Raw genomic sequence first — 25,485 nt, forward strand, 5'->3', positions numbered from 1 at the left:
AGAGAACAGTGAGAGCAGGTAAGTAAAAGAAGGGTGGTAGGTGATGATGAATGACAAGATGATGCTGGACAGGCAGATGGGCCATCATGATGTTCCTCGGGAGCCAAGAGAAGCAGTTCTAACTGCAATCTTTGTACCTCTGGGACATGACATGAACTGACTTACTGTTTTGTTGTGTGTGTGTGTGTTTTTTTTTTTTTTTTTAGTTGTAGATAGACACAACACCTCACAACACCTTTATTTCATTTATTTAAATTTATGTGTTGCTGAGGATCAAACCCAGTGCCCCACATGTGCCAGGTGAGCACTCTACCACTGAGCCACAACCTGACTTACTTTTTTTATAAAATTGCATGGGGGCCAGATAGGAGGTTTCTGTAGTAGGTTTGGTAAGAGTGATGGTTTATCTGGATTATAGCTATAGCAGGAGACATGGACCCAGAAGGATAATTCAAACATATTTCAGAGCTGAACAAGACAAGACTAGCTACCGAACTGATGTAGAAGTAAGGAGAAAAGGAAATGAGAATGAAATCTCCAGTTTGGGGTTTGACCACCTGTGGGGAAAGATGGAGAGGAGAAGCAAGTCTTTAAGAATAAAAGGGAGGCTGGGTAAAATAAAGACATTCTGTCCATCTACAACTACAAAAAAAAAAGTTAAAAAAAAAAAACTTCCCATGGGAGGCTGGGTTGTGGCTTAGTGGTAGAGCACTTGCCTTGCACATATGAGGCATGGGTTTGATCCTCAGCACCACATAAAAATAAATAAACAAAACAAAGGTATTGTGTCCATCTACAACTAAAAAAAAAAAAAAAATTTTTTTTTTTTTAAAAAAAGAATAAAAGGGACTTGGAGGATCTATGAAGCTGGAGTGTGCTCACTTTCTATCAAGTGTTAATTGGTCATGAAGCTTCTAAATTCTCCTACCAAACAGGAAGCTTTGAAAGGGCAAGAACTGTTTCTTGTTAATCCTAGTACCCATACCAGAAGTTCAACTATGTCCACCAAATAATGATCAGCAAGGGGGCTCACAACTGCCCCAAGTAAATGGCACATTTCAGTCTTTGGCTAAATTTACCCCTTTCAAATAAATATAAAAAATTTTCACTTAGTCCAAAATTAACCATTCCAATTACCTTTCTGTTGTCATTTTACAAAAACAAAATGGCAACGGAAAAATAATTATAAATGTTCATCCATCAATTGGGCAGTATCAAGAACAGTGCTGGGGCTCAGTGGTAGAACACTTGCCTACCATGTGCAAGGCCCTGTTTTTAATCCCCAGGAAAGAGAGGGAGGGAGGGAGGGAGGAAGGGAAGGAAGGAAAGGAAAGAAATAAAAACAAAACCAGTGCTGGCCACATTGCAGGCACTCAGCAAGCATTTGTTGGATGAACACACAGGTGTGGAAGGAGAGTGCAAAGAGAAAGGAACTAGTATTAGGTCTCTTATCTCTTTCTTATCCAGCAAGACCTATAGATAAAATGAGGCATAATAATTCTCTATCTTGTTTAACACAATAATTTCATTAATAACTAGAACTGATATGATAAAATAAATCTTTTATAAATTTGAAAGAAATTTATAAGGAACAAAATCATTTTAGAAATTTAATAATTTGAAAAGCTGATGATATTTTCTAAGTTCAATGTGGTTTTGTTTTTTGTTTTGGTTTTGATTTTTTGTGGTGCTAGTGATTGAACCCAGGGCCTTGTACATGCAAGGCAAGCACTCTACCAACTGAGCTATATCTCCAGCCCCAAGTTCAATGTTTTTTTTTTATATTTCCTCCTAATCTCCAATATCTCCATTATCAATCCATTTTACACAAAAAAACATATGAAGTAATCTTTCAAAGCATAGTAGAGGGTTCAGGAGTTGGATGAGAAAAAAATTTTCCAAAGGCTGTTTTGAAAGTAGGCTCATTCCTCATGTCAAACATTTTAAAGAAAACTTGACACTGATTTCTAACATTCCCTAGGAAAAGTTGAATGTCCAAATAATGAAACACAGAAGGTAGTTGAATTTGACTACAGTGAACTTTCTCCACTTATAATTTTTCAATTAAAACTCCTAAAATTAAAATGCCGTAATACCTGAGGCACCATAAATACCAGAATACCGCTGAGACTTCGAACCAGATGGAGAGGATTCCTTCATTCGATCGATCACATTTTCCGAAAGCTGAAAAAGCAACATCAAAATAAAATCAATGACAAAAGAACAAGAAACAGTGCAGTAACATCTAAGTCATTTAATCACCCATATCAATATGTACAAAGAACCGCCTAAAGAAAGTAGTCTAATAGCTATAAAACTAGAAGCAAATAAGAATAGTTTTAAAATTTCAAGATGCCCCCCATAGCACTACTCCTTTTTTTCTTCTAATGCACTGCTAATTGCTCATTATAAATAATTCTTTGTTTTATGCTGTGCACTAAATTGTAATCCTGGAGAAAATTCTATAAGCCATCAGAACTCCTTCAACTTTTCTCCCTCAACCTACAAAATTATTTAGGCATTAACAGTCCTTAGCTCCTTTCTTTCCAAGAGTCCCAAAGAAAACAGGTTCCTCCCTCCCTCCTTTGTTTAAGGCTAACCCGACACACTTGCTCTTTCAACAGATTTTCTTATGCATTAACTATGTGCTGGGAACTAAGCTAGACTTGGACAATTCAAAGTCATCAAGTTGCTTAAAGTGAAGTGGAATAAACAGAAAACTGTCAGGCATTTAAATGTAACGTGACAGGTACCACTTGTGTGCTCCAACCTGTAAGGCAAAAAGCATAAAGGGAGCGCTCCAGCTAAGCTGTGGGGGTGGGGTCTGGAGCAGAGGATTAAAAGAAAATTTTCACCTGAAAATAGAATAGTGATTACCAGGGACTGGGAAGGTCATGTGTTTGGGGATGCAGAGTGGAAGATGGGTGATTGGATATGACCCAAGCACTCTGTTGCATGTACGAAAATATCACACAGAAACCCATTGATATGGACAACTTATATGTGCTAATTTTTAAAGGAGAAAAAATAAAAAGACTTGCAAGGGAAAGATGGACAGAGGGAAGAGAACCATCCAGGATGAGGGAACCTCATTAAGTACACATGAGAAACAAGGTTTGCCAGCAGGTATCCAAATAGGGGTGTTAAGTAGGAAGTCATTAGCGCTGAGATTCTGAGGAACTCTCAGGCCTGGAGAGCTGAGTCACCGGCCCCTCAATTACTTCTGCATCATTCCTTTTTATTTTCTTGCTAGTGCTTACCACCACCTGATGCTTTCTTGTCCTCTGTCTGCCTTTCACATTAAAGAGAAAGCTCCATGTAAAAAAGGTCTTAGCTGTCCCATCACTATACCCCAGAATCAATAAGCCTACAAAGAATGCTTAAATAAATAAATGAAATGACAAGAATGGATGAATAAAAGAATGGCTAAAGCAGGAAACTAAAGAGGGGACACAGTGAAAAGAAGCGGTAGAGGGGAGATGGGAGATTTTAGACTATTAAAACCTTTGAGCTTAATGAGTTTGAACTACATCCAGAAGCAACCAGGCACTACTAAAGGTCTTGAAACAGAGTAATGACATGATCAGAAGCACATTTCAGGAAGATGACTCTGGCTACAGTGTAGAGAACAGCCTGGAGAGGGATGAGAACAGAAGGACCCCTGAAGGAGGCTGAGGACCAATTAAGAAGCTATTAAGCATATGTCCACAAAAAAACTTGCGCAGGAATGTTCAGAGCCGCATGATTCATAACAGCAAGAGTGGAAACTGACAAATGTTGACTTTCTGGTGAATGGATAAACAAAACATCATAGATCTATACAATAGAATACAGTTCAGCAACAAAGAGGGATTAAGTTCTGATACAAGCTACAATACAGATGGACCTAAAAATCGTTCAGCTAAAAGGTCACATATTGTAAGATTCTATATATATGAAATGCCCAGAAAAGGCGACTCTGTGGGTACAGAATCCCTAAGTAGTTGCCTAGGGCCAGGGTGGAACAGGGATTAACTCACAAGATCTTACTGGGGTGACAAAGATGTTCTAAAACCGGGCTGTAGTAATGATTACACAACACAGTAAATTTACTAAAAGCTGTTGAACTGTACACTGAAACAAGTGAATTTCATGGCAGTAAATTATTCTACAATGAAGCTGTTAGGGGTATTATAGTAATCCAGGAAGAGCATATTCAAAAGATGTCTGGGAGTCCAAAGAGCTAACACTCGCTGAGTGCTTGTTGTTGAGTCAGGCATGTCACTTAGCTAAGTACTTCACTCACTTAATCCTTAACATGCCATGACAGAGATGCTTCTATCATCTCAATTTTATAGGTGAGAAAACTGAAGCACAGTCAAATGAAATACCTCACCCTGGATCACACGTTTTATCAGTAGTGGAGCCAAGACTCAAACTCAGGAAGTCTGAGTCAAGATCACAGTCCACCATCCCTCTTCAGTACCACAGTGGGTCTGACTAGATGTGGAAATAAAGAAAGGGAGGACATCAGGAAAGAACCCAGGTTCCCGGTCAAGTCTGGTGATCCTCTCCTATACTAAGGACCTTCTTGCAATAGCCACTTTCTCAACACTCTTTAGCTTTGCCTTCAATACAAATGGCAAAGTATTTTGGTAAACATTACTAGAGGCCAAGTAAGTAATCTGTTGTAGTTGTATTTACGTAAAAAACTATATTTTGTATTTACAAAGCACCGTATTCCTAAGCTTCCCTTTAGCAGCTGCACCTTGGGTCACTGCCCTCTTCTGGAAACCCTACCTTGGTTTTCCTGACATCCCACTCTGCTGGTTCTCCAAGGACTCGGGCGGGTCTTCTTTCTTTCCTGGTCTTCCCCTTACCTTTAAGTGCGCAAGGCCACATTTTATTCTTTGTCTTTATTCTCTTTCGCTCCACGAGCTCTTGGTGCTCTCACCCAATCCCTTGATTTTTAACTGCTTAGGACAAATTAATGAATTCTTAACCGTTATCTCCAGGTCAAGACCAGTATCCCAAAAGCCAGGCCTACGTGTGGAATTAACCGACACCTTCCCTTGGACGTACCAGAGGCACCTCACAACCAACGCGTCCAAACTGAACTTATGTTTGACAAATAGACTCTTTCCCCACAGGTTGCCTACCTCATTAGTGACACCACCTCTATCCAGCTTCTAAATCAGCCCCCAGGACTTCACTCAATTTCATTCTCCTTCACTTTCCTAGCCCAGACTCTTCAACCCCTAAATGTTTAAACAACTCACCATCTCTTCTCCTGCCCTAATTTGTGGCACCATCAATAATCTCCCAAAATGCAAATGTGATAATGACAACTCCCTGTTGCACTCTTCAATACCTACCTTCTGCTGACAAGAAAGTCCAAATTCTTCAGGGTTTGCTGCTGCTGTTGCTGTTGTTGTTGTTGTTTTGAGGTTTTTGTCTTGCTTTGGTTTGGTTTAGTTTTGGCAGTCCTTGGGATCAAACCAAATTCTCTATCACTGACCTACATCCTCATCCTCAGCCCTTTCACTTTACAACTCAGCACCTTGCTGAATTGCCCAGACAGGTCTGGAACTCCTGCCTCGGCCTCCTAAGTAGCCGGGATCACAAGCATGCACCACCATGACCAGCTCCAAATTCTGTTCATCATTTGGTGATGGCCTCTCTCCCCAACCTCAACCTCCAGTTTGTCCCTGAACACTTCACACCTGTTCTACTCCGACACCTCACTTTGTTGCCCTTTCTTTGCCATCATTGCCTGCTCTCCCAAGGCCTTAGGAGCCAACTTTCAAGATCCATCTTTTCATACATCCGAAAGCTCTCACTGACCTCACTAGTCCCCCATTCCATTCCCACCAAAGCTATCCTTCATTGTGCCCACTATACCTCATAACCCTTTAATACAGCACTCCAATGATATAAGAATGAGCCCTTCCATATTTCCCTGTCTCCCTTTCAATAAGATGGTGAGCTACTATGTATTAATGAGTTATTCATTCAGCCAGTGTTCACTACCCCAGGCCCTACTTAAGGCCCTGTGGTATGTGAACAAAACAGTCTATGCCTGAGCAGATAGATACTCGTATCTCAGAGCCCAAACCAGAATGGAGGAGATGGCAAAGAGAAAGACTACAGCTCGTAAACCATGTTCTTTAAAAGAAAAACCCATGATTACTTTCTCTATGAAAGACAGTGTTAAGCAAAAAAGCAGGGTATCAAGGGGCTTTCTATCTGAAGACGCCAGGGCCTGCTGTACCTTTTCTAAATGACAGTAATCACCAAGAATATTTGCTAAAACTCATCTGCAAAGTTGAGATACAGCTTAGGAAAAACTCTAGTAAGACTGAATCTAATCCCTCAATGGTCAAATTAAAAAAAAAAAAAAAGAAGATCCTTAGTAATATGCAGTTACTGGCAGCATGGAGGGGTTACCAGAAATGGCAACCCTCAATCTGTAGTTCCCTACTGAGTTTCTGTAGTAATCTGTAGTTTCTCTACTAAGAAACATCCTTCAACCCCTCACATATAATAAAAATACATCACTTCCTCTTAAAGAGATAAAGTGACCCTTCATTTTAGAATCTTAAAGCTATTCCAAGTGATATATATGTAGTGATAGATAATATATACAAATAGCTGGTTTCAATTGTATATACTACTTAATATATATAATGTACCATTGTTACAACGTATTACATATAACACTATATTACAGTGTATATACTATGTATTATATTGTATAACATACTGTTACATACCCAATATAATATGTATGTATAAAGGGACACATAAAGCTAATTTAGCTTATATATAATTCTTATGTATGATTATATAATTTTATGTTTATTTATAATAAATGTATATTTATTATATTAAATATGAATAAATTACATTTATATATAATAAACTTATATATTAATTATATTTATATACTTCAGGGCAAAATCAAAGAACTTCATTAAAAATATATTCTACTTAATCAGGAAATGAAAAATCAAGTATTAGCTATAAACTTTACCTTTGTCCATATGAGAGACAGATACCTTCTAACTATTACATCTACTTCTCATAAAAATTCATACCTTGCTACCATCTCTGGCCACCATGATAAGTCTTTCCAATCTCCAAAGTAGTTTCAAAAATATCATCCTTTCAGATAGATAGCTTTTTTTTTTTTTTTTAGAAAGCTGGCCCAGAATAGATGAAAAATCATGGCCACTTACTAGCTGTGTAACCCTAGGAAAGTATCTTCAATGAGTCTCACTTCCCTCATTTAAAAAGTGAATTTGCTTCTGGGGGTTTCAGAGAAGATTATAGTTTATGCGGTATTAACTATAATTGGCTACAAGGTATTTGGTAAAGCTACTGCTCATACAGCTCCAGCCAGGAGGACACTGATTTTTACTTCTTCTTGGTTGATTCTCACCAATGGCCTGAGCCTATACTTCTCTACATGGGGCACAAAGATTAGGGCCACAGCTCCATGCTGGTATGCATATATAAAGTACTCCTTTACCTGTATCTGTGCAGAATGTCTCTTTCAACCTAATCAATAATTGTTTCTTACTAACTGTCCATCTCCTTTTGTGGGTTTGATGCTTCAAATTCTACCACTTAATGTCAAATTCTAACATGATTCAAAATATTTCTCAATGCAGTCTTTGGTCATATGTAGTCCAGTGAATTAATAAGCACAACACCCATAGGAACAGATGATAAACACATTGCAGGGTTGATAAACATATCATAGGTTTGCCTTGTTGAAAGTCAACCATTTGTTCTTACACTCATTCCAGACTACATTCTTGGGCCCTTCAGAGTAGCACCCATAACCATCTACAATTCCAACTCTGTGACTTCAAGCACTATTACCCTGTCCTCAGACTGTCCTGTCTCCGCTGATCCAAGGCAACAGTCTTGCTTTGTTATTGTTTGCATTTAGAGTTCATGCTCTCTGAGCTGACCTTCCAAGTTGCAGTAGTAAGTTCAGACCTGTACACTCACCTGATCTCCTCTCGGAATAGGGACATTCACTTGTTAGGCAGCTGCCAAGATTTAGAAATGCTGGCCAGGGTTACACACAAAATCTGCAGCTGTAGAATAACTCTGATGTGTGACAAAAACTGACCCAAAGCGGGGATGGGGACTCAACGGTACAGCACAAGCTTCTGCAAGAGCTAGACAGGCAGCCTCTGCAAGAAGCAACTTCTCCAGGAAATGCAGCTTTCATAACAAGACATGCCTTTTAGAAAAGGTTTTTCCTATTTATTGATCTATACTTATATTATACTTGCTTTCCACTCATATCTGGAATTTCTAAGGCAAATATCAAGTACAATTTATGGAAATTATTTATATCAAAGAGTAGTGAAATAACACCCACACAATATATTGATGCTAAGAATATACTCAGAAGTCTATGAACTACAACTGGGTCCATGGACTAATTCTTCAGTGTATGCAAAATTGTTTGCTTACTGCATTATTCTGGGCAGAGTTCACTGATCACAGATAGATATACAGTGGTCTATTAACTAAAAGAAGTTAAGAACTATGCTTCTAATATATGAGGCAATCAAGAGAGCAGGCCTGCTGACATTCAACCAGCTGACCTTGCCTATCCAACCTGCTCTCCACAGCTCCTAAAACCAATTTTAAGCCAAGTTGAAATGGGTATTACTCACCGCACCAGCGCACTCCAGAGGGAGGATGTGTGTCATCTTCTAGTTTTTCCACCCACCTTGTTTGGTCTTATCCAAAAATTAGCACAAACATACCACCCACCAATTAAAAAATCCAGTATTTTCTCAGACTGGAGACTTGGTTAGAGCAGCAAAAATTAAGTATTCTGCTCCCAAGGAACAGAGTAAAAGGAAGCAAGAACTCCTCTTATATTGTCCTTCTCTGAAAGCCCAAGTCAGGAACCACGACAGACAGAACCAAACCAGACCCTCACCCCCATGATAGTTTTTATTTTCTTCCAGATGTGTCATCAAAGTGACGAATGAACTCAGACCCATTTTTCTCTCTTGGTCTTCCACAGAGCACAGGTCATTTTTTGTGTCACTTTTCAACTACTTTAAGACATAGTCTCCAAAAACTGCTATTATCATTTGACAGAAATCACTCCCAAACTTTCAAGGGCATAGGGCACAGCTGTGAATACCATACCTATAAAATACATAATTCTTGGCTTTATAGTTTGTCACCTGTATCTTTTTTGCATTTGTCATTAGAAGACACCATGAACTTCTGTCTTTATTAAATCCTAGAAAGATTAAGAAGGTACTATGCACAAGAGTCACAGAATCCTCAGTTAAAGGGACCAATCATCTATTAGTTAACTGAATTATTTGTGCAACATTCTCAACAATCCCAAAGGCTGACAGAACGAATTTGTCATTCAGCCTGTATAACACCCCATTAAGGAATCTCTTCATTTAGGGGCTCTCAACTGTCAATATCTCCCAAAGCAAAAGATGTGCTCCTTGTAAGTATCCATATTGCCACAACTTGCTCCTGTGAATTTTAGCTTGAACTTCAATGCCAACTGCAGAGATTCATTTATGCCTGGAAACCATGATAAGTCTTACTTTTGAAAGTGATACCCATTGAAGTTGACATTTGCTCTAGAAGAGTTCACTCACAGCTTTGATGTTTCAGATAAACCTGTGAAAGACTGGGTCATAAGCATACTTTCCAAGCAGGCACAGCAGGTGGTCACAAAAATCCTATTAAGCACATGTAATATGAGTAATAAAAATGCTTGGTATTTCTATCACTAGTAGCTTATTTTGGACTTGGAGAAGAGGGCAAAGCAAGAGGGGGTCCCTTCATCAAACCCATATGAATAGTTTCAGACTCAAGAATATTGGTTATTTAAAAAAAAAAGCTAACAATTGCTAAGGATAAAGAAAATAAACAGACCCTATGATGAAAACACCTGCTAGGTGAGAAGAAATTTTAAACTTAAAATTGTAAATAGGTTCTTTAATTGCTAGTTGTTTGGGACCTCAGCAAGAAAAATATGAAAAAACATTATCTATCAATAAACTTGGCTTAGTTACAAAAAGCTTACTAAATGTTATTTACTGTAGTAAGTGAAGATGAAATTACTATCCTAATCAGTGGAACAGAATTGGTTTTCCAGCAGTGACTGATGCTACAGAACATGTATTTATATTTTCCATAATCAATGACTTAAACATTAGAAAATTAATCAAAGTGGTAAAGTTTTCTTCAGTGCCATGTTTTAACCAACTGAGCTAAAGACAATGCCTTGCTTACATACCCATAGTGCTGTTCCCCATGACTCGGAAGAAAACAATATGGCTGTTTTAAGCCAAGAAAAATGTAAGGATCAACTAAAATAAATCTACAAAGTATCTAAAAACAAATCACACTGGACTCCCAATATCCAGTCCTTGTGCCATTAAGTTCACTAGTGGCACAACATGGTCTTATTTTTACCTACCTTAGGGTCATGTAAGTTTATGCATCTGTCCTCTTAAAACAGTTCTAGTAATGGCTACTATTCAGCAAACACTGTTTGACACTAGGCACTGCGCTAAATGCATCCACATGTCAAATTCTCACTAGTAGGCTCTATTATCCAGACACACTGAAGAAAGAAACATAATTAAAAGTGACTTGTCCAGGGATACATAGCTACCAAAGCAGAGCTAGGATCCAAACCCAGGTCTTTTTGATTTCAAAGCACATGCTTTTTCTACACTACACAGTGCTTTCAAAGAATCTTAGACTCTTTTCTTTTTCCATGTGACAGGAATCTTAAGATGCTTCACAGACCTTACCTCAGGTTATTACCCTAACCAATCAAAGGAAGTGATGGTACATGCCTTTAAAAATAAGGGTATATTCTCCGAGAAGTGACTTATCCACGACCACAAACTAACATGTAAGATTTACAAGGAGGTCAGTCTAATTCCTAGTTGATATTCTTTTGACCATGACCTCAAAGAAATCAGAATGACCTCTGAGTACTCAGCAGTTAACAACATGACACTTTTGGAGGAAACTGTAACAGGCTAAGTATGGCTACAAGAACTTACACTGCCACTAGGCTCACCACATTTCAAAACTGAAATCACAGATCTGTACTCAGCTATCATTTTGCTGATGAGAAAACTGAAGCACAAAGAGATTGCAAATCATCCTTGAAAAAGAAGGATTTGAAGCAATGGAGAACAGTGCAAGGGCATTCCAGGTGAAGGGTACATTCTGAAGAAAAGTAAAGAAGTCAAAAATGAGCATAGAGTGTACTTGAATTATGACAACATAGATAAAATGTATTGTAGAGAGAGAAAAAAACAAAGAAAGCTTCTGTCAAGATGTGAGGCCAAAGGACAAAGTTTCTTTTTAAATTATAACATAGAAAAATGTATTATATGAGAAAGAAAAAAAAAGAAAGCTTCTGTCAAGTGGTGGGGCCAAAGGACACAGTTTCTTTTTTTTTTTTTAATGTTCTTTAAAAAGGTTTTATAAACAACCTTACCTTTTGAATCCATACATATCCCTATTGTCATACTTATTCTATTCAACCTTATCTAACATTTGACATGAATCTCTGCTATGACCAAATTCTCTTTCAATTTGGTTTGTTGTCACTGTTGTGTCTGTACTACAGCATGAAAATATGGATTTTTGCATTTTTCTACAATCTTCACACCCAGAACTTATTTTGCTTTTTCTTTTAAGCCATTTTCACCCTCCAGTGTGGAATAGTCAAGACTTAAGATTTTAAAAATCTCTCCATAAAACAAGAGTTTACAGCAATGTTTATTTTACTCCAAAGAGTACCAAACACAATACTGCAAAGAATGCAACCTGAATATTTTTTTAACAAAATGTAGTACTACCATTTATTAATATTTTATAGAAAGCAATGCTGGTCAAAGACCAAAAACAGTTCAACAGTCTGAGTTTCTAAAAGAAAACTTTAATAAACTCTTTTCAAGGTTAACAGTAGCAAAGGAAAAAGTTTTTAAACACTTTCAATATATAAAAAGTTTTATTTCCTAATAACAATTGCTAAAAGGAATTCACACATTTAATTTAGTAAAGCTGGCTGTGTAATAACAGAGGAAGAAAAAATATAAAGTATCATAAAACTTTCCTGAAGTCAAAAGTGCTTTATTTACTACGTTCAGGCATCATACTTCCAAAAATGTGAAGCTCCAAATTCAGGTGCAGCGGAGAGTGTGTTAATGAAGTTAGTGCTGGTTTACTGACACCCTAGAGAAAAATCAAGTTTTCAGTTTACGTATCAAGTACATGCAGAGGGCATAAAAAAATTCCCTTACAACGTCTCGGTCAGAACTGACTCTATTAACTTCTACTGGCCTGGAGAATTTCCAACCTATCTCAGCCCCCATCAGGCTGGCTGACAGTAGGCCTGAAGTAACTGGGACTAGTCCAAAAAACGTAGGCACAGCAGGCCACAGAGAAGGCTCCTGGGAAAAACCAGATATCAGATGAAAGTGAAGGAGGGAGGAGTCAGAAGTCACAGAGGCAGGCGAGAAAGGGGGAGGGGTGCGTGTGTGTGTGTGTGTGTGTGTGTGTGTGTGTGTGTGTGTGTGTGTGTGTGATGGGGAAAGGGGTGGTATCCGAAGGAAAACATTAAATGGCAGAAAGCAAATTAAAGTGATCCTTAAAACGCCAATTCACCCTGAGAGATGATGTAGGCGTGGGAATGCAGGGCTCGGGTCCTGGATACAGGAGCAGTAAGACACGACCCGTCCCACGGCAGGCGCGGGGAGTGCCAAAGTCCTGCAACTAGTGAGCAGTGCAGGTCAGGCCAGGCGGTGAGCCCTGGAGGGTCCCGTTCAACCAGGCATGCCCCACCCGGCCCCGCACAGTGCCTGGCACTTGGCGCACAACCAGGAACTCTTTCTGAATGAATGTCCCGAGTCTGGAAACTACGGGCTTCTTCCAGGCTTCGGGTGGGACAAACACGGGGGCGGGACAGGGAGACACCGAGCGGAGCGGGTCCCGGGGACCTCGGGGCGCTGGGGTCCCAGTCGGAGTGCTGGCCCTCCGCCCGCCCACTAAACTCACCCGGATGCCCTTCACCACAGTGATGTTCTCATTCTCGTCCGCCTCGAAGGTGACCCGGCGAGTGCTGGCGGTCCCACCCATGGCTCCTGCTTCTGCCCCCGCAGTCCTAGCGCGGACCCACGAGTTCTTCAGGGCCCCCGCGCACTCACGCGGGTGGAGGAGCCGGGACACTTCCCTTGCCCAGCAGGAGCAAGGCCACGACCCCAAAAAGCAAGGAGAAGGCGCCGGTCCCGAGCTCCCGCCTCCTCCGGTCACGCGCCATAGCAAAACCCCCTAGTGTTGGTCGGAGATCCGAAAGGCCCGCCTCTACTCAGCGGGGGAGCCATGATTGGTTGGCCCGGACCCGGATGCTATGGCAACAGGTGGTATTTGACAAGGTTTCCGAAGCCCCTGAGTGTATTGGGAATTGTAGTCTCGAGCTGACGCGATGGGTGCTGGGGCGTACTCGCCTGGGTCTCGAGAGTGCCAGGGAAGTGCGGCATTCTGGGAGTTGTAGTCTTGGCAGCTCTAAAGCCTTGTCACTCGTCAACTTTCAAGGAAGTTCATTCATCCAGCAATGGAGATTTAAAGACATTATCTAGAAACTGAAGTTGCTGGGTTCAAAGACTTAAACTCTCTCTTTAAGAAATTTGAAGTTGGATGAGCGAGGCACTCCCCTAATAGAGCTGTTCTTAAATACTGCATGCAAATCCCCGACACAAAATTTAGAATATTTTAGTCTTAGACATTAAAAAAAAAAAAAATGGCCAATGTCCCTATCTCGTGAACTGTATAAAATACTTGTTTTATTTCTTTCTATGAAGTACAATTTTTAATGCTGATTTTGCATCAAACAAGTAGAGCATTCACTTTCAACATGGGTGTCACTTCAGTTACATAAGGTGGACCATAATATGGTTAGGCAGAGAAAAGTTAAGTGCTTGCCAAAGATGGCATAAATTAGTGGAGAGACTAAAACTACATCACATCAAGCTGCGATGATTTATTTGGAAAGTTTCTAGTTTCATATGTCACCTCTGCAAGACCAAACTAATATTTAGGTCATTTTTGTACACATTTAATTATTTTTTTTCTAAACATTCTGCTACATGTACATTTAGCCATATCACCTTAGACTTACAGAAGCAGATGTATTCTCTAGAAATTAGGTGAATGGGTCTGGGGGCATAGCTTGGTAGCATCATGTGCAAGGCCTCAGATTCAATCCCCAGATCACAAAAAAGGGAAAGAAAAGGAAGGGAAGGAAAATGTTAAGTGAATGATGGTACTATTTTCAGTTGGTCCCTTTCAACATTAGAGCCATGACATACCAAGGCATTCCTTATGTTATTCAACAAAGCATTAACATTTTTGAGCTTCAATTGTGCTGATCTGTTATTATTAGACCTTTATGTGGTTTTGTCTTTTTCATTTCTATATTTGTGGCCAATAGAAGAGTTTTTATTACATCTCATTATTTTGTTCTTTTCAACATATATGCACCTAGATTATTTTGTTCTTTTGCAGTTTTGAGACTACATGCTACTTTGCACTTGTTTTTAAATTATATAATATGTTTAAATCTTTTCTCAACAAGGAACTAAAATTCCCAGGGATTATCTTTCATTTCTTTGGGATCTCCCCTTCCACAAACATATGTCACTTATTCCTCCAATACATGGCTCATATTGGAGATTCTACATACAAGGATGCTCAATAGTGCTCAAAGGTTTCTTGGAGATAAAAGTGTTTTTAGATAAAGGGATCACTTGTTATCTTGACTATATTTACCTACTTAGAATATTAAATGTGTTCTTTCAACCAAATATATAAGTATATAAGTCAATATATAAATATATATATTCTGATGGAAGACAGCATATATCAATATTTTCCAAAGGAACCAAGGAGAGAAAGAGAAGAAGGAGAGAGGGAAGGAAGTAAAGGAGGAAGAAGGAGGGGAGGGAAGAAGACTTCCAATCATCTCTAATTATTACCCTCACCTGAAAAAAAAAAATCACCTATACTTTCAAATCCCTCAAACAGAATTAGAGGTCTCAGGTGGGAAGGCTTGTGCTTTTTACTCTGATTTTTAAATGCCAAGTTTAAGCAAAAACCTGCTAAAGGCAAAATCCCCTCTTCAGCTACTCCTTCACATATCACTAGACTGTCCCTGGCATAGTAGGTGGCAGTGAAGGAAGAGATCGATGGAAAGGAGTGGTAAAAGCAGAAACAATGATACATGAGTTATCAGGGAAGAGAGAGACGTGTTTCTGGTCCCCAGCCAGAAAGCCTAATTATGGTGCTGTTCATCACACACAAGAGCCCTCTCCCCAGCTCTTCTGAGTAGCATTTCAGCTGCATGTCAGAGCACTTGTACTCTATGACCTATGCTGAAATAGAATACAGATATTACAATCATATTTTCTGAGCTAAAAACTGGAGCAATTGCTCTATTATTTGTGTACTTATAGAGACAATTAAATCAGTCCTTGAAATCAGGATCATCCTAGTAAATGTAGGCCATAGAAGTTGCCATAGTTATAGCAGACCAATGGAAATCACTGGAAAGAGCTTGATATGGAGTGCAATCAATAGAAGCACATTCTGAAAACATGGACTAAGATATGTTTGACAAGTCATAACAGAACATCAGCTCTAAAACTTTTCCCCTCAATTATGGTATATCGAATCCCATAAAAAACAACGAAGCCCTAAAATAGTAGTTCTCACTGTGTGCCTTTGTGCGTACGTATGCATGCACATGTGCTTCTGTGACATGTTTTGAATACAAGAATTTTGAGCAGCACACTTGAAGAGATTAAAAACTCAAAATAGCATAAAACAAGTCAGCAATAATTAGAAGGCATTTGCAAGTGCAGTATAAAGATGTATCTTCCAGCATACAACAAAATAAACAGTAATAGCATGAATCACAAAATCTCCCTGTGGTACTTCCAAGAACTAATCATTGCACTGTCCATGCATCCAGGAAAATCATGAGGCAGAGGTCCCTACATCTCAGAGCACTCTCCTTCAGTCTTTGACTTCCACTTAACAGTACCTTTGCTACTAATTTCTTGTTTGTGGCAAATTTTATATGCTATGCCCTAACGTGGTAGAATGAGCTCTGGGGACCTTAATGAACCTCACTTAACACTTTGTAGAAAAAATAAGTTTTATACAGCATCATAACATAGCAATGCACAAAGATTTCCTGGTACCTCTGGTATAAAGTTTATTTTAGAAAGCCTCACCAAATTTAGAGCAGGTTTTCCAAAGGCCACTTTCTGACATTTCCTGGACATTCTTCTATTATTTTTATTTTATTTTATTTTATTTTGCTTTTAGGTGTTTTCTCTGACATCTCATTTCTTTTCTCCTCATTGTATCTTCACCAAAATTCAGTGGCTGAAATATTGAGTCTGGCGTGAGGACATGGAAGGAGGGATGAGTGTGTGAGGTGTGCCCAAAGGGTGACAGGCAAACCCAGTCCAGCCCCGTCTCATCCAAGCTCAAACCTGTATAGGTCTCAAGGCCCTTTGATTTCCTTTGTGTTGGATTTAGAGTGATCATCTCTGACGAGCAGAGCACAAGTCAGAAGAGACTCATTTCTCATCCCTGTTCCTTAAACAAGCACAAACATCCCATCTGTCATCTCTCCCAAATGGCTCCTCTGGCCTTGATGAATTCTCAAGCCATTTTTACTTCAAAGTACAGGGACATTCTCCTAACCCTTTAACAATATCTACCTGTCATGGAACTTGAGAGATTTCTGAAACACAGGTTGTTAGCCTCTTTACTTTCCAAATAACAGATGCTTGAAATGCGTCAAGGTTATATAAGCACTTCTGCTACGACGTTGGACAGGCAGAGAAATGCCTGTTTACTGATGCTAATAGTGTAGAAACGTCCCCAAGTACACACTGTACACAACTGGTCTTCACCCAAGTGTGCTGCCTTGTTTGAATCCACTTTAGTCCCAGTTCAGGGAGGGGGAGCATCCAAAGTGGACACATTGTGGCTCCAGGGAAACTGTTTTTACTCCCATGTTCCAAAGCCAAGTGCAACTCTCCACTGGAACAAGACACAGGACAGTGTTTTCTTGTATTTGGAGTCAAGGGATTTCAACTGGAAATGACTTTGTCAGCCATCTAATCTCCTCTTTCTTTTCCAATATGAAGGAGCTGAGCACCAGAGAGGCTATCTGAGTTGCCCAAAGCCACAAAGCCTAATTACATCAGAACCTGGCAGGATTCCAGATCTCCAGCCATTCAGCCTAGTACTTTGTCACCACTTCATGCTCTTCTCTTATGGCACTCTGATGCCAGATAAAGGACACTGCAGCAGCCAGTGGAACCAAGATAAGCATGGTTATTAAGTAGAGATGGTGAGTAACAGCACAGAGCTGTGAGGTGGTAGTGCAGGCCTTTGGTGCAGAGGTGCCTAGTCCTGGCATAAATCAGTCACTTTCCACAGGAGTACTAGAGTCTTTGTACAATTCATAAGCTAATCATGTATTAACTAATAACATGGCAATTCCATTTCTGGGGATACACATAACAGAGATGAGTGCTTATGTCAACCAAAACACACATGCAGGACTATTTACTAGAACTCTATTCACAAAAGCCCCAAGCAGGAAATCACCCAAATGTTCTCTCAACTTTAGAATGGATAAATCAATCATGGTATATTCAGACAATGGAATGCTATACTACAACAAAAAAGAATACACTATTGCTACACTGTAACAACAGAGCTAATTATCATAGGCATAATGTTGAGCAAAAGAATACAGACTGCAGGAGGCCATTGACATGGTGTTCCAGAACAGGGCAAGGGCTGATACATATAGTTCAGGGGTTGAGCCCTCGCCTTCAGCCCCCAGCATACACAAGGGCTGGGGGTAACCTCAGTGGTTGAGCTTTGCCTAGCAAGCACAAGGGCCTGGGTTCAATCCCCAGCACTTCAAAAAAGAACAGCAAAATTAACTTATGTAAAGGACTTCAGAATGGTTACGTTCCTGAGCGAAGTTAACCTGAAGCGGGTACAATGGAGTCTTGGTCTGTTAAAAATACCTAAAGCAATCCTTAGCAAGAAGAGTGAAGCAGGAGGCATCACAATACCAGAACTTAAACTATACTACAGAGCCATTGTAACAAAAATGGCATGGTATTGGCACCAAAACAGACATGTAGACCAATGGTACAAAATAGAAGACACAGAGACAAACCCACATAAATACAATTATCGCATACTAGACAAAGGTGCCCAAACAACACATTGGTGTAAAGATAAATGGTAAAAAATAAATTTATTTTTAAGAAAAAGATAAATTCAACAAATGGTGCTAGGAAAACTGAAAATCCATATGTAGCAAAATGAAATTAAACCCTATCTCTCACCATGCACAAAACTCAATTCAAAGTGGATCAAGGACCTAGGAATTACACCAGAGACTCTACACCTAACAGAAGGAAAAGTAGGCCCAAATCTTCATCATGTCAGTTAGGCCCCTACTTCCTTAACAAAATTCCTAAAGCACAAGAAGTAAAATTAAGAATCAATAAATGGAATGGGTTCAAATTAAAAATCTTCTTCTCAGAAATAAAAACAATCAATGAGGTGAAGAGAGAGCCTACAGTATAGGAGCAAATTTTTATCACACACACACATTCAGGATATATAAAGAACTCAAAAATCTTAGCACCAAAAAAAAAAAAAAACCAACCTAATCAATAAACAGCTAAGGAACTGAACAGACACTTCTCAGATAAAGATGTACAATCAATCAACAAATATATGAAAAAATGTTCAACATCTCTAGTAAATAGAGAAATGCAAATCAAAACTACTCTAGGATTTCATCTCACACCAGTAAGAATGGCAGTTATCAAAATAACAGACAACAATAAATGTTGGCGAGGATGTGTGTGTGGGGGGGAAGCACACTCATACATTGCTGGTGGGACTGAAAATTGGTACAGCCAATCTGGAAAGCAGTATGGAGATTCCTCAGAAAACTTGGAATGGAACCACCATTTGACCCAGCTCTCCCATTCCTCAGTCTACACCCAAAGGACTTAAAATCAGCATATTATACAAACACAGCCACACCAATGTTCATAGTAGCTCAATTCATAATAGCTAAACTGTGGAAGCAACCTAGATGCCCTTCAACAGATTAATGGATAAAGAAACTGTGGTATATATACACAATGGAATATTACTCAGCAATAAAAGAGAATAAAATTATGGCATTTTCAGATAAATGGATGGAGTTGGAGAATATTATGCTAAGCAAAGTAAGCCAATCCCAAAAAACCAAAGTCCGAATGTTTTCTCTGATAAATGGATGAAAATCTATAATGGGGGGCATGGGATGAGTGAAGGAACTTTGGATTGGGCAAAGGGGAGGGGAAGAATGGGAGGGGGCATGGGGATAGGAAAGATGGTGGAATGAGAAGGACATCATTACCCTAGGTACATGTATGACTGCATGAATGGTGTAACCCTACTTCATGTACAACCAGAGAAGTGAAAAATAGTGCTCTCTTTGTGTACAATGAATCAAAGAGCCTTCTACTGTCATGTATATCTGATCAGAACAAATAAATTTTAAAAAATTTTTAAAAAGAAATGAGATAATCACGAACTATGTAGTTTTGCATAGGTGTGCATATCCAAAAAAATTCACTGAGCTGTGAGTATACTCTTGTGCACCTGCAAGATATAAGTAATACCTAAATTAAAATTATTTATTTATTTATATATGACAGGGGAATGCATTACAATTCTTATTGCACATATAGAGCACAATTTTTTATATCTCTGGTTGTATACAAAGTATATTCACACTAATTTGTGTCTTCATACATGTACTTTGGATAATGGCCATCACATTCCACCATCATTTCTAACCCCTTCCCCTTCCTGGGTTTGATCACCAGCACCAAAAAAAAAAAAAAAAAAAAATTGTTCTAGTGCATTTTTAACAAAATTTTTTTAAGAGAAAGAGGCAGCTAGGGAGAATTGGATGGGAAAGAGATTTGCTTGGTAGAATATGTCTTAGGAGATGAGTGAATCTCTACTGGAAAACTAGGATCCAGGATATTCCTTAATTAGTATTCCAGAACTATTGTAGCCATTCATCTATTAAGCTGAGCAAATCAGAACATAGAAAAGAAGAAGAAGCAGTGGGATAGATGTCTCCAAGTCCATTCCAGATTAAGGGAAATGTCACAGAGGAGTTAAAAGCAGAGACAAACTGGAGCCAGCTCTCACTGACTAGTTCCACCATAATGGAAGGCAACCCTCACAAATCAGAGATAATAAAACACAGCCCTTTTCAGAATTTTTTTCTTTAAGATGGTTATCAAATAGTATGTTGTTAAAATGGATTTAAGGGCAATCCATATGGGTTGGTGTAAGGCATCCGGGGTTCTAGGACTACATATCCACAAGTAAGTGCAGCCAGACCTCTCTGTCTGCAAAGACCCCCATCCATGAATAATGAAATATTTGGAAAAAAGATGGTGTCTGTACCTTGAACCTGCTCAGAGCTGTTGTTTTTTCCTAGTCTTTATTCCCTAAGCAATGTCATATAATAAATATTTACATAGCATTTAAATTGTATTAGATATTTTAAGTGATCTGGAGATGATTTAAAGTATCCGGAGAATTGTGTACACTATAATGCAAATACTATGACATTTACATAAAGTAGCTGAGTTTCTGTGGCTTTTGATATCTGCAGGTGTCCTGGAACCAATCCCAAGAGGAGGCCAAGAGATGATTATACATCAAAATGCAAATGGACCTACACTCTGTTCCTTGGGTACAAACCAGGAAGGTCCAATCCCAGCCAACCTCCCTCCCCATGTACCTGGAATTACGGTCTCACTAACCTCTCCCCCATTTCCAGCAGCCCAGTATCTTTCATACCTCTCAGTCGATCAGCCTGCTAACACCTCCATCTAGAAAGTATTTCCTTCTGGTCTTCAGCTGATGAGCCTCCTCGAAGCTCCATCTCAAATGTGCCCTCCTGGATGAAGTCTTCCCCATCTTCCTAAGATGGAGGGATTGCTGGAATGGATAGCTGTTGGTTCTTCTCCCAGGTCCATTTCTATCCTCTCTCATCATTAATATTCTAATTTCCCATGGACAAATTTACTCTTTTCCTTTCTCACCATCAGGTTTGGATGAGATTGCCTCCACCCTCGACTCCAGCAAAGGGTGGAGATGAGGTCTAGGGCTTAAATGTACCATCAGATCTCTAGGTGCTTCTAGGAGAGGAAAATATCCTTCTTATAAGGAAGCTACTAGAATATCTCCCATGGCACAGGAAGGAAAATATAGTCTGGGATGTACCTTTTTGAACCCCCCAAAATCTTGTTTGAAAATGGAGTCAGTGCCGATTGTGGTGGTGCATGCCTGCAATCCCAGTGACTGGAGAGGCTAAGTCATAAGGATTGCAATTTGAGGCCAGCATTGGTCATTCGGTTAGATCCTGTTTCAAAGTAAAAAGTGAAAAATGGCTGAGGATATAGTTCAGTGGTAGAGCACCGCTGGGTTTAATCCCCAGTACTGAGAGGGAGAGAGGGCAGGAGCAGGGGAGGATGGGAGGGAGGCAGGAAGGAGGGAGCTAACTAGAGAGAATAGAACAAAGACCTGGAGGAGAAACAGACCGCCTGGCCCTGTCACTTGGCTCTGATTTAAACCCTTCCTGAAGTCCTGTTTCTTACTGGAATTTTAAATTATATAAGCAAACAAACCTGAGTTTTGTTTTCTGCGAGTTGCTACATACAGCACACTGACCAATGGCCCCAGCTGTGTACTAAGTCACCCATATTTCCCTGACATTAGGGTGGCACAGTGTTGTCCTTACATAAGGCCAGGCTGCGTGGTCTGTTTGTTTACTAGCCTAGGATGTGGGACTGGGTCAGGGGCTGGACAAGGGCTCCCTTAGGGTCCTGAACAGACACAGAATCTATATAGAAATGAGTTGGAGCCTGAGGAGACTTGAATTCTTCTTCTTCTTCTTCTTCTTCTTCTTCTTCTTCTTCTTCTTCTTCTTCTTCTTCTTCTTCTTCTTCTTCTTCTTCTTCTTCTTCTTCTTCTTCTCCTTCTCCTTCTCCTTCTCCTTCTCCTCCTCCTCCTCCTCCTCCTCCTCCTCCTCCTCCTCCTCCTCCTCCTCCTCCTCCTCCTCCTCCTCCTTCTCCTTCTCTTTCTCCTTCTTCTTCTTCTTCTTTTTTAGAGAGAGAATTTTTAATATTTTTTTTTTCAGTTCTCGGCAGACACAACATCTTTGTTTGTATGTGGTGCTGAGGATCGAACCCGGCCGCATTCATACCAGGCGACCGCACTACCGCTTGAGCCACATCCCCAGCCCTGTACTGCTTCTTGTCACCTGGAAAACAGCAGAGGAGTTATTTTCCTGTGATGCTCACCTGTGAGAAAGGGATTTCCTGGAGGAATAGATGTCCCATATAGAGGCTGCTGTAAGACTAAAATGCCCTTTAAACATGTTTCTGCCTTTTTCTCCCTGTCTATAGATTATTTAAATAAAGGAGTACCTATGACACTAATTTTAGGATACACACACACACACACACACACACACACACACACTCAGGATTTAACCCAGGGGAGCTTTTATCACGAGCTACATTTCTGGTCCCTTTTATTTTTTATTTTGATACAGGGTCTGGCTGAGTTGCCAAAGCTGTCCTTAACTTTCCATCTTCCTGCCTTAGCCTCCAGAGTCACTGGGATTACAGGGGTGCTCTACCAAGCCCAGCAAATTTAAGGTAATATGTTTGAAGTACCTAGCAAAGATAGCATAGCATCTGGCATTCACTAAAAACTCAATAAATAGTGATTTTATGTTATTCTGGCAGTGTTCATTTTATTCTTTTTGATTTAAAATACATTGTTAATTATATTTCCAATCTTTTCCTATTGTATGTATTTGTATGTGTTTCAGATATTGAAATTAAACTATCTATTTTTAAATCTTAATTTAGAATTATTTCTAAACTGCTTTCCTAATCTTGTTAAGTAATTTTTGTTTATTAAAAATGACATATGGGTGCTGGGGTTGTGGCTCAGTGGCAGAGCACTTGCCCTGCGTGCATGAGGCACTGGGTTTGATCCTCAGCACCACATAAAAATAAATAAATAAAATAAAGATACTGTGTCCATTTACAACTAAAAAATATTTTTTAAAAAATGACATGTGTTCATTATAGTAAATGTAGATAAACAAAGGATTCAAAATTAAAATCACCCATAATACCTACTACCCATAAATAACTACTGTTAATATATTAAGCATATACACACATATTTTTATCCAAAATAAATGGGGTCATACAGTATATGCTATTCTTTAGTCTGTTGAATTTTTTGGCTTGTCATATTATGATTTTCTTAAACTGTGTCATCAAATAGTCTTTTACAATAGAGTTTTTAATGATTATATAGTATTCCTTTGTGAATTCTAATCTAGTTATCAAATTTCCTACTATTGGGCATTTAAGAATTTTCCCCCTAATTTTAAAAATATCATTAACTATTAATAATGATGGAGATGAAGATTCTTGTAGGCAGCTCACTGTTTGTATTCATGATAATCTACTTAGGATGGATTCCTAGCAATGACATTGCCATGGGAAAGTGTGTGTGCTGTCCGATCTCTCAGGTCTGCCTGCCTATCCATGCTGACATGATTTCCAGTTCCACCTATGGGGCATGAGATAATGGTTCTTGAATCCTTGACTACACAAGATATCAATTTTCAAATAATCACCAATTTGATAAATTTGAAAAAGTCAATAGTTTATAGAGGTTAATTTGTATTCATTTTATAACCAGTTGGGATTGAACATTTTCTCACCCATTTTTAATTTGGACGTCTTCATATGTTAATTCACGTTCTTTGTCCAATTTTCTATTGGCATACTCATCATTTCTAAAATATACTTCAATTAATTGTAGTTTTAAATTTAATACTATTTATCTCTACTTTTTAATCATTAATCTTCAAAACGTATAATTAATTACAATTTATCTTTATAACTAACATTAATCCTAATTTTGCTTTATACTATTAATTGTGGCATTTTACTTTAAACTATTTCATATCTATTTTGTTAATTTTTCAATTTTTTCTCATTTTTTTTTAATAATTGCTGTTATCTAATTTGGGCCTTTCTAAATACTTCTTCCAATCATTTTATTGCTTTATATAACCCTTCTTATCCCCTCCTTATTTCTCTCGAAAATCTTCTCTGTTTTTAATTATCTTTTTAAATGAGTTTCAGACTAATAGGAGGAAAGGGGAGAACAGCAGGAGGAGGGGAGGGGAGCGTCCACGGTGCTCAAGGGACTTTGGAAGCCTCCTTTCTCAGCCTCTTCTACCTGACTCCCTTTTCTGCCAAGGCTGGTGCCCAGCCCTCTCTTGGAGACCTACAGAGCTATCTTTTTTACCCCAGAGACAGTGAATGCTGTGACTTCTGGACATTCTGCATCCACACTGTCATGGACAGCGATGACGTGACAAGTGGAGTCCCTGATACCTACAGTGGCTAGATGTGAAGCAGGCTGGGTTTTGCCAACAGTGTCCCATGAGGACGGAGGGCAAGGTGGGCAGAGGATCGTAGCTAGGGGAGGTCCCTGCACAACTCCCGGCCTCTCAACAGCGGTGCAGGAGAAGGCGTGCCTCTCAGTGACTGTTCCCACCCCCCTTAAACCAGGGGCTCCTTGAAGATGGGGCTCTGTCTCATTCAACTTTGGATTCGGCCCACGCTGAGTCCCTAGTCTTTGATAGATGTTTGTAAGATGAATTGCACAACAGTGAATAGAACCAAGTACATTTTGATGTGAAGAGCCACCATAGCAATGGAGTCAGAAACCTTGTCTTGTTACCACTAAAGTGAGACCTCTTTATTACTTTTACTTTCTTAATGGTTCATCTCTGCAACTCTAAAAAAGGGATAATATCTAACCAGTCTACCTTATAAGGGTGAAATGAAGATAACCTTATGGATTGTGAACATTTCAGACATTTTTAAAATTAAACTTATAAGTAGTTGGGAAGTTTAGTGAAGACGAGGTGACTGAGCTATGAGGGCCCTTTGTTCCTCACCTTGCCCCATGTGCATGTGTGGCTGGTCCCTTGGCAGCTCCCCCTGTCCTTTACCCCATCCCTGCACCTGGGTGGCTAGCAATACTCAGGGGGCCAGAGGCATCGCGAGGGTGGCCCTCTGTGGGAAAGGCCTGGCTTGATTCCAAGAGAGAGCAGCAGAAGGGGCAAAAGGAAGAGAAGAGAAGGGAAGGAGAGGCCTCGTGGGTCGAAACATGAAACAGAGAAGGTTGCAGAGAGGGAGCAGAGCTCAACTGCGTGGCGTAATGGAATCCGGATCAGAGGAC

General features: G+C 39.5%; 1 protein-coding gene across 3 annotated transcripts in view; it reads right to left on the reverse strand.

Annotated features, from left to right (window-relative positions):
- Nucleotides 1-13,331, reverse strand: part of Chchd3 (coiled-coil-helix-coiled-coil-helix domain containing 3) — a 267,688-nt gene extending 254,357 nt beyond the window's left edge. Inside the window, exons 1-2 of one of the 3 annotated variants that reach the window (XM_040291411.2) lie at nucleotides 13,072-13,331; nucleotides 2,097-2,184 (exon numbers count right to left, since the gene is read on the reverse strand). In XM_040291411.2, the coding sequence (XP_040147345.2) occupies nucleotides 2,097-2,184; nucleotides 13,072-13,152 (169 nt within the window). In that variant the 5' untranslated portion in view covers nucleotides 13,153-13,331. The remainder of the gene's footprint in view (nucleotides 1-2,096; nucleotides 2,185-13,071) is intronic. The other 2 variants (XM_021730373.3, XM_005331087.4) reach the window with 2 other exon arrangements.
- Nucleotides 13,332-25,485: the final 12,154 nt, after the last annotated feature.

Source organism: Ictidomys tridecemlineatus, chromosome 2 (assembly GCF_052094955.1).
Source record: "Ictidomys tridecemlineatus isolate mIctTri1 chromosome 2, mIctTri1.hap1, whole genome shotgun sequence".
NCBI lineage: Eukaryota > Metazoa > Chordata > Mammalia > Rodentia > Sciuridae > Ictidomys > Ictidomys tridecemlineatus.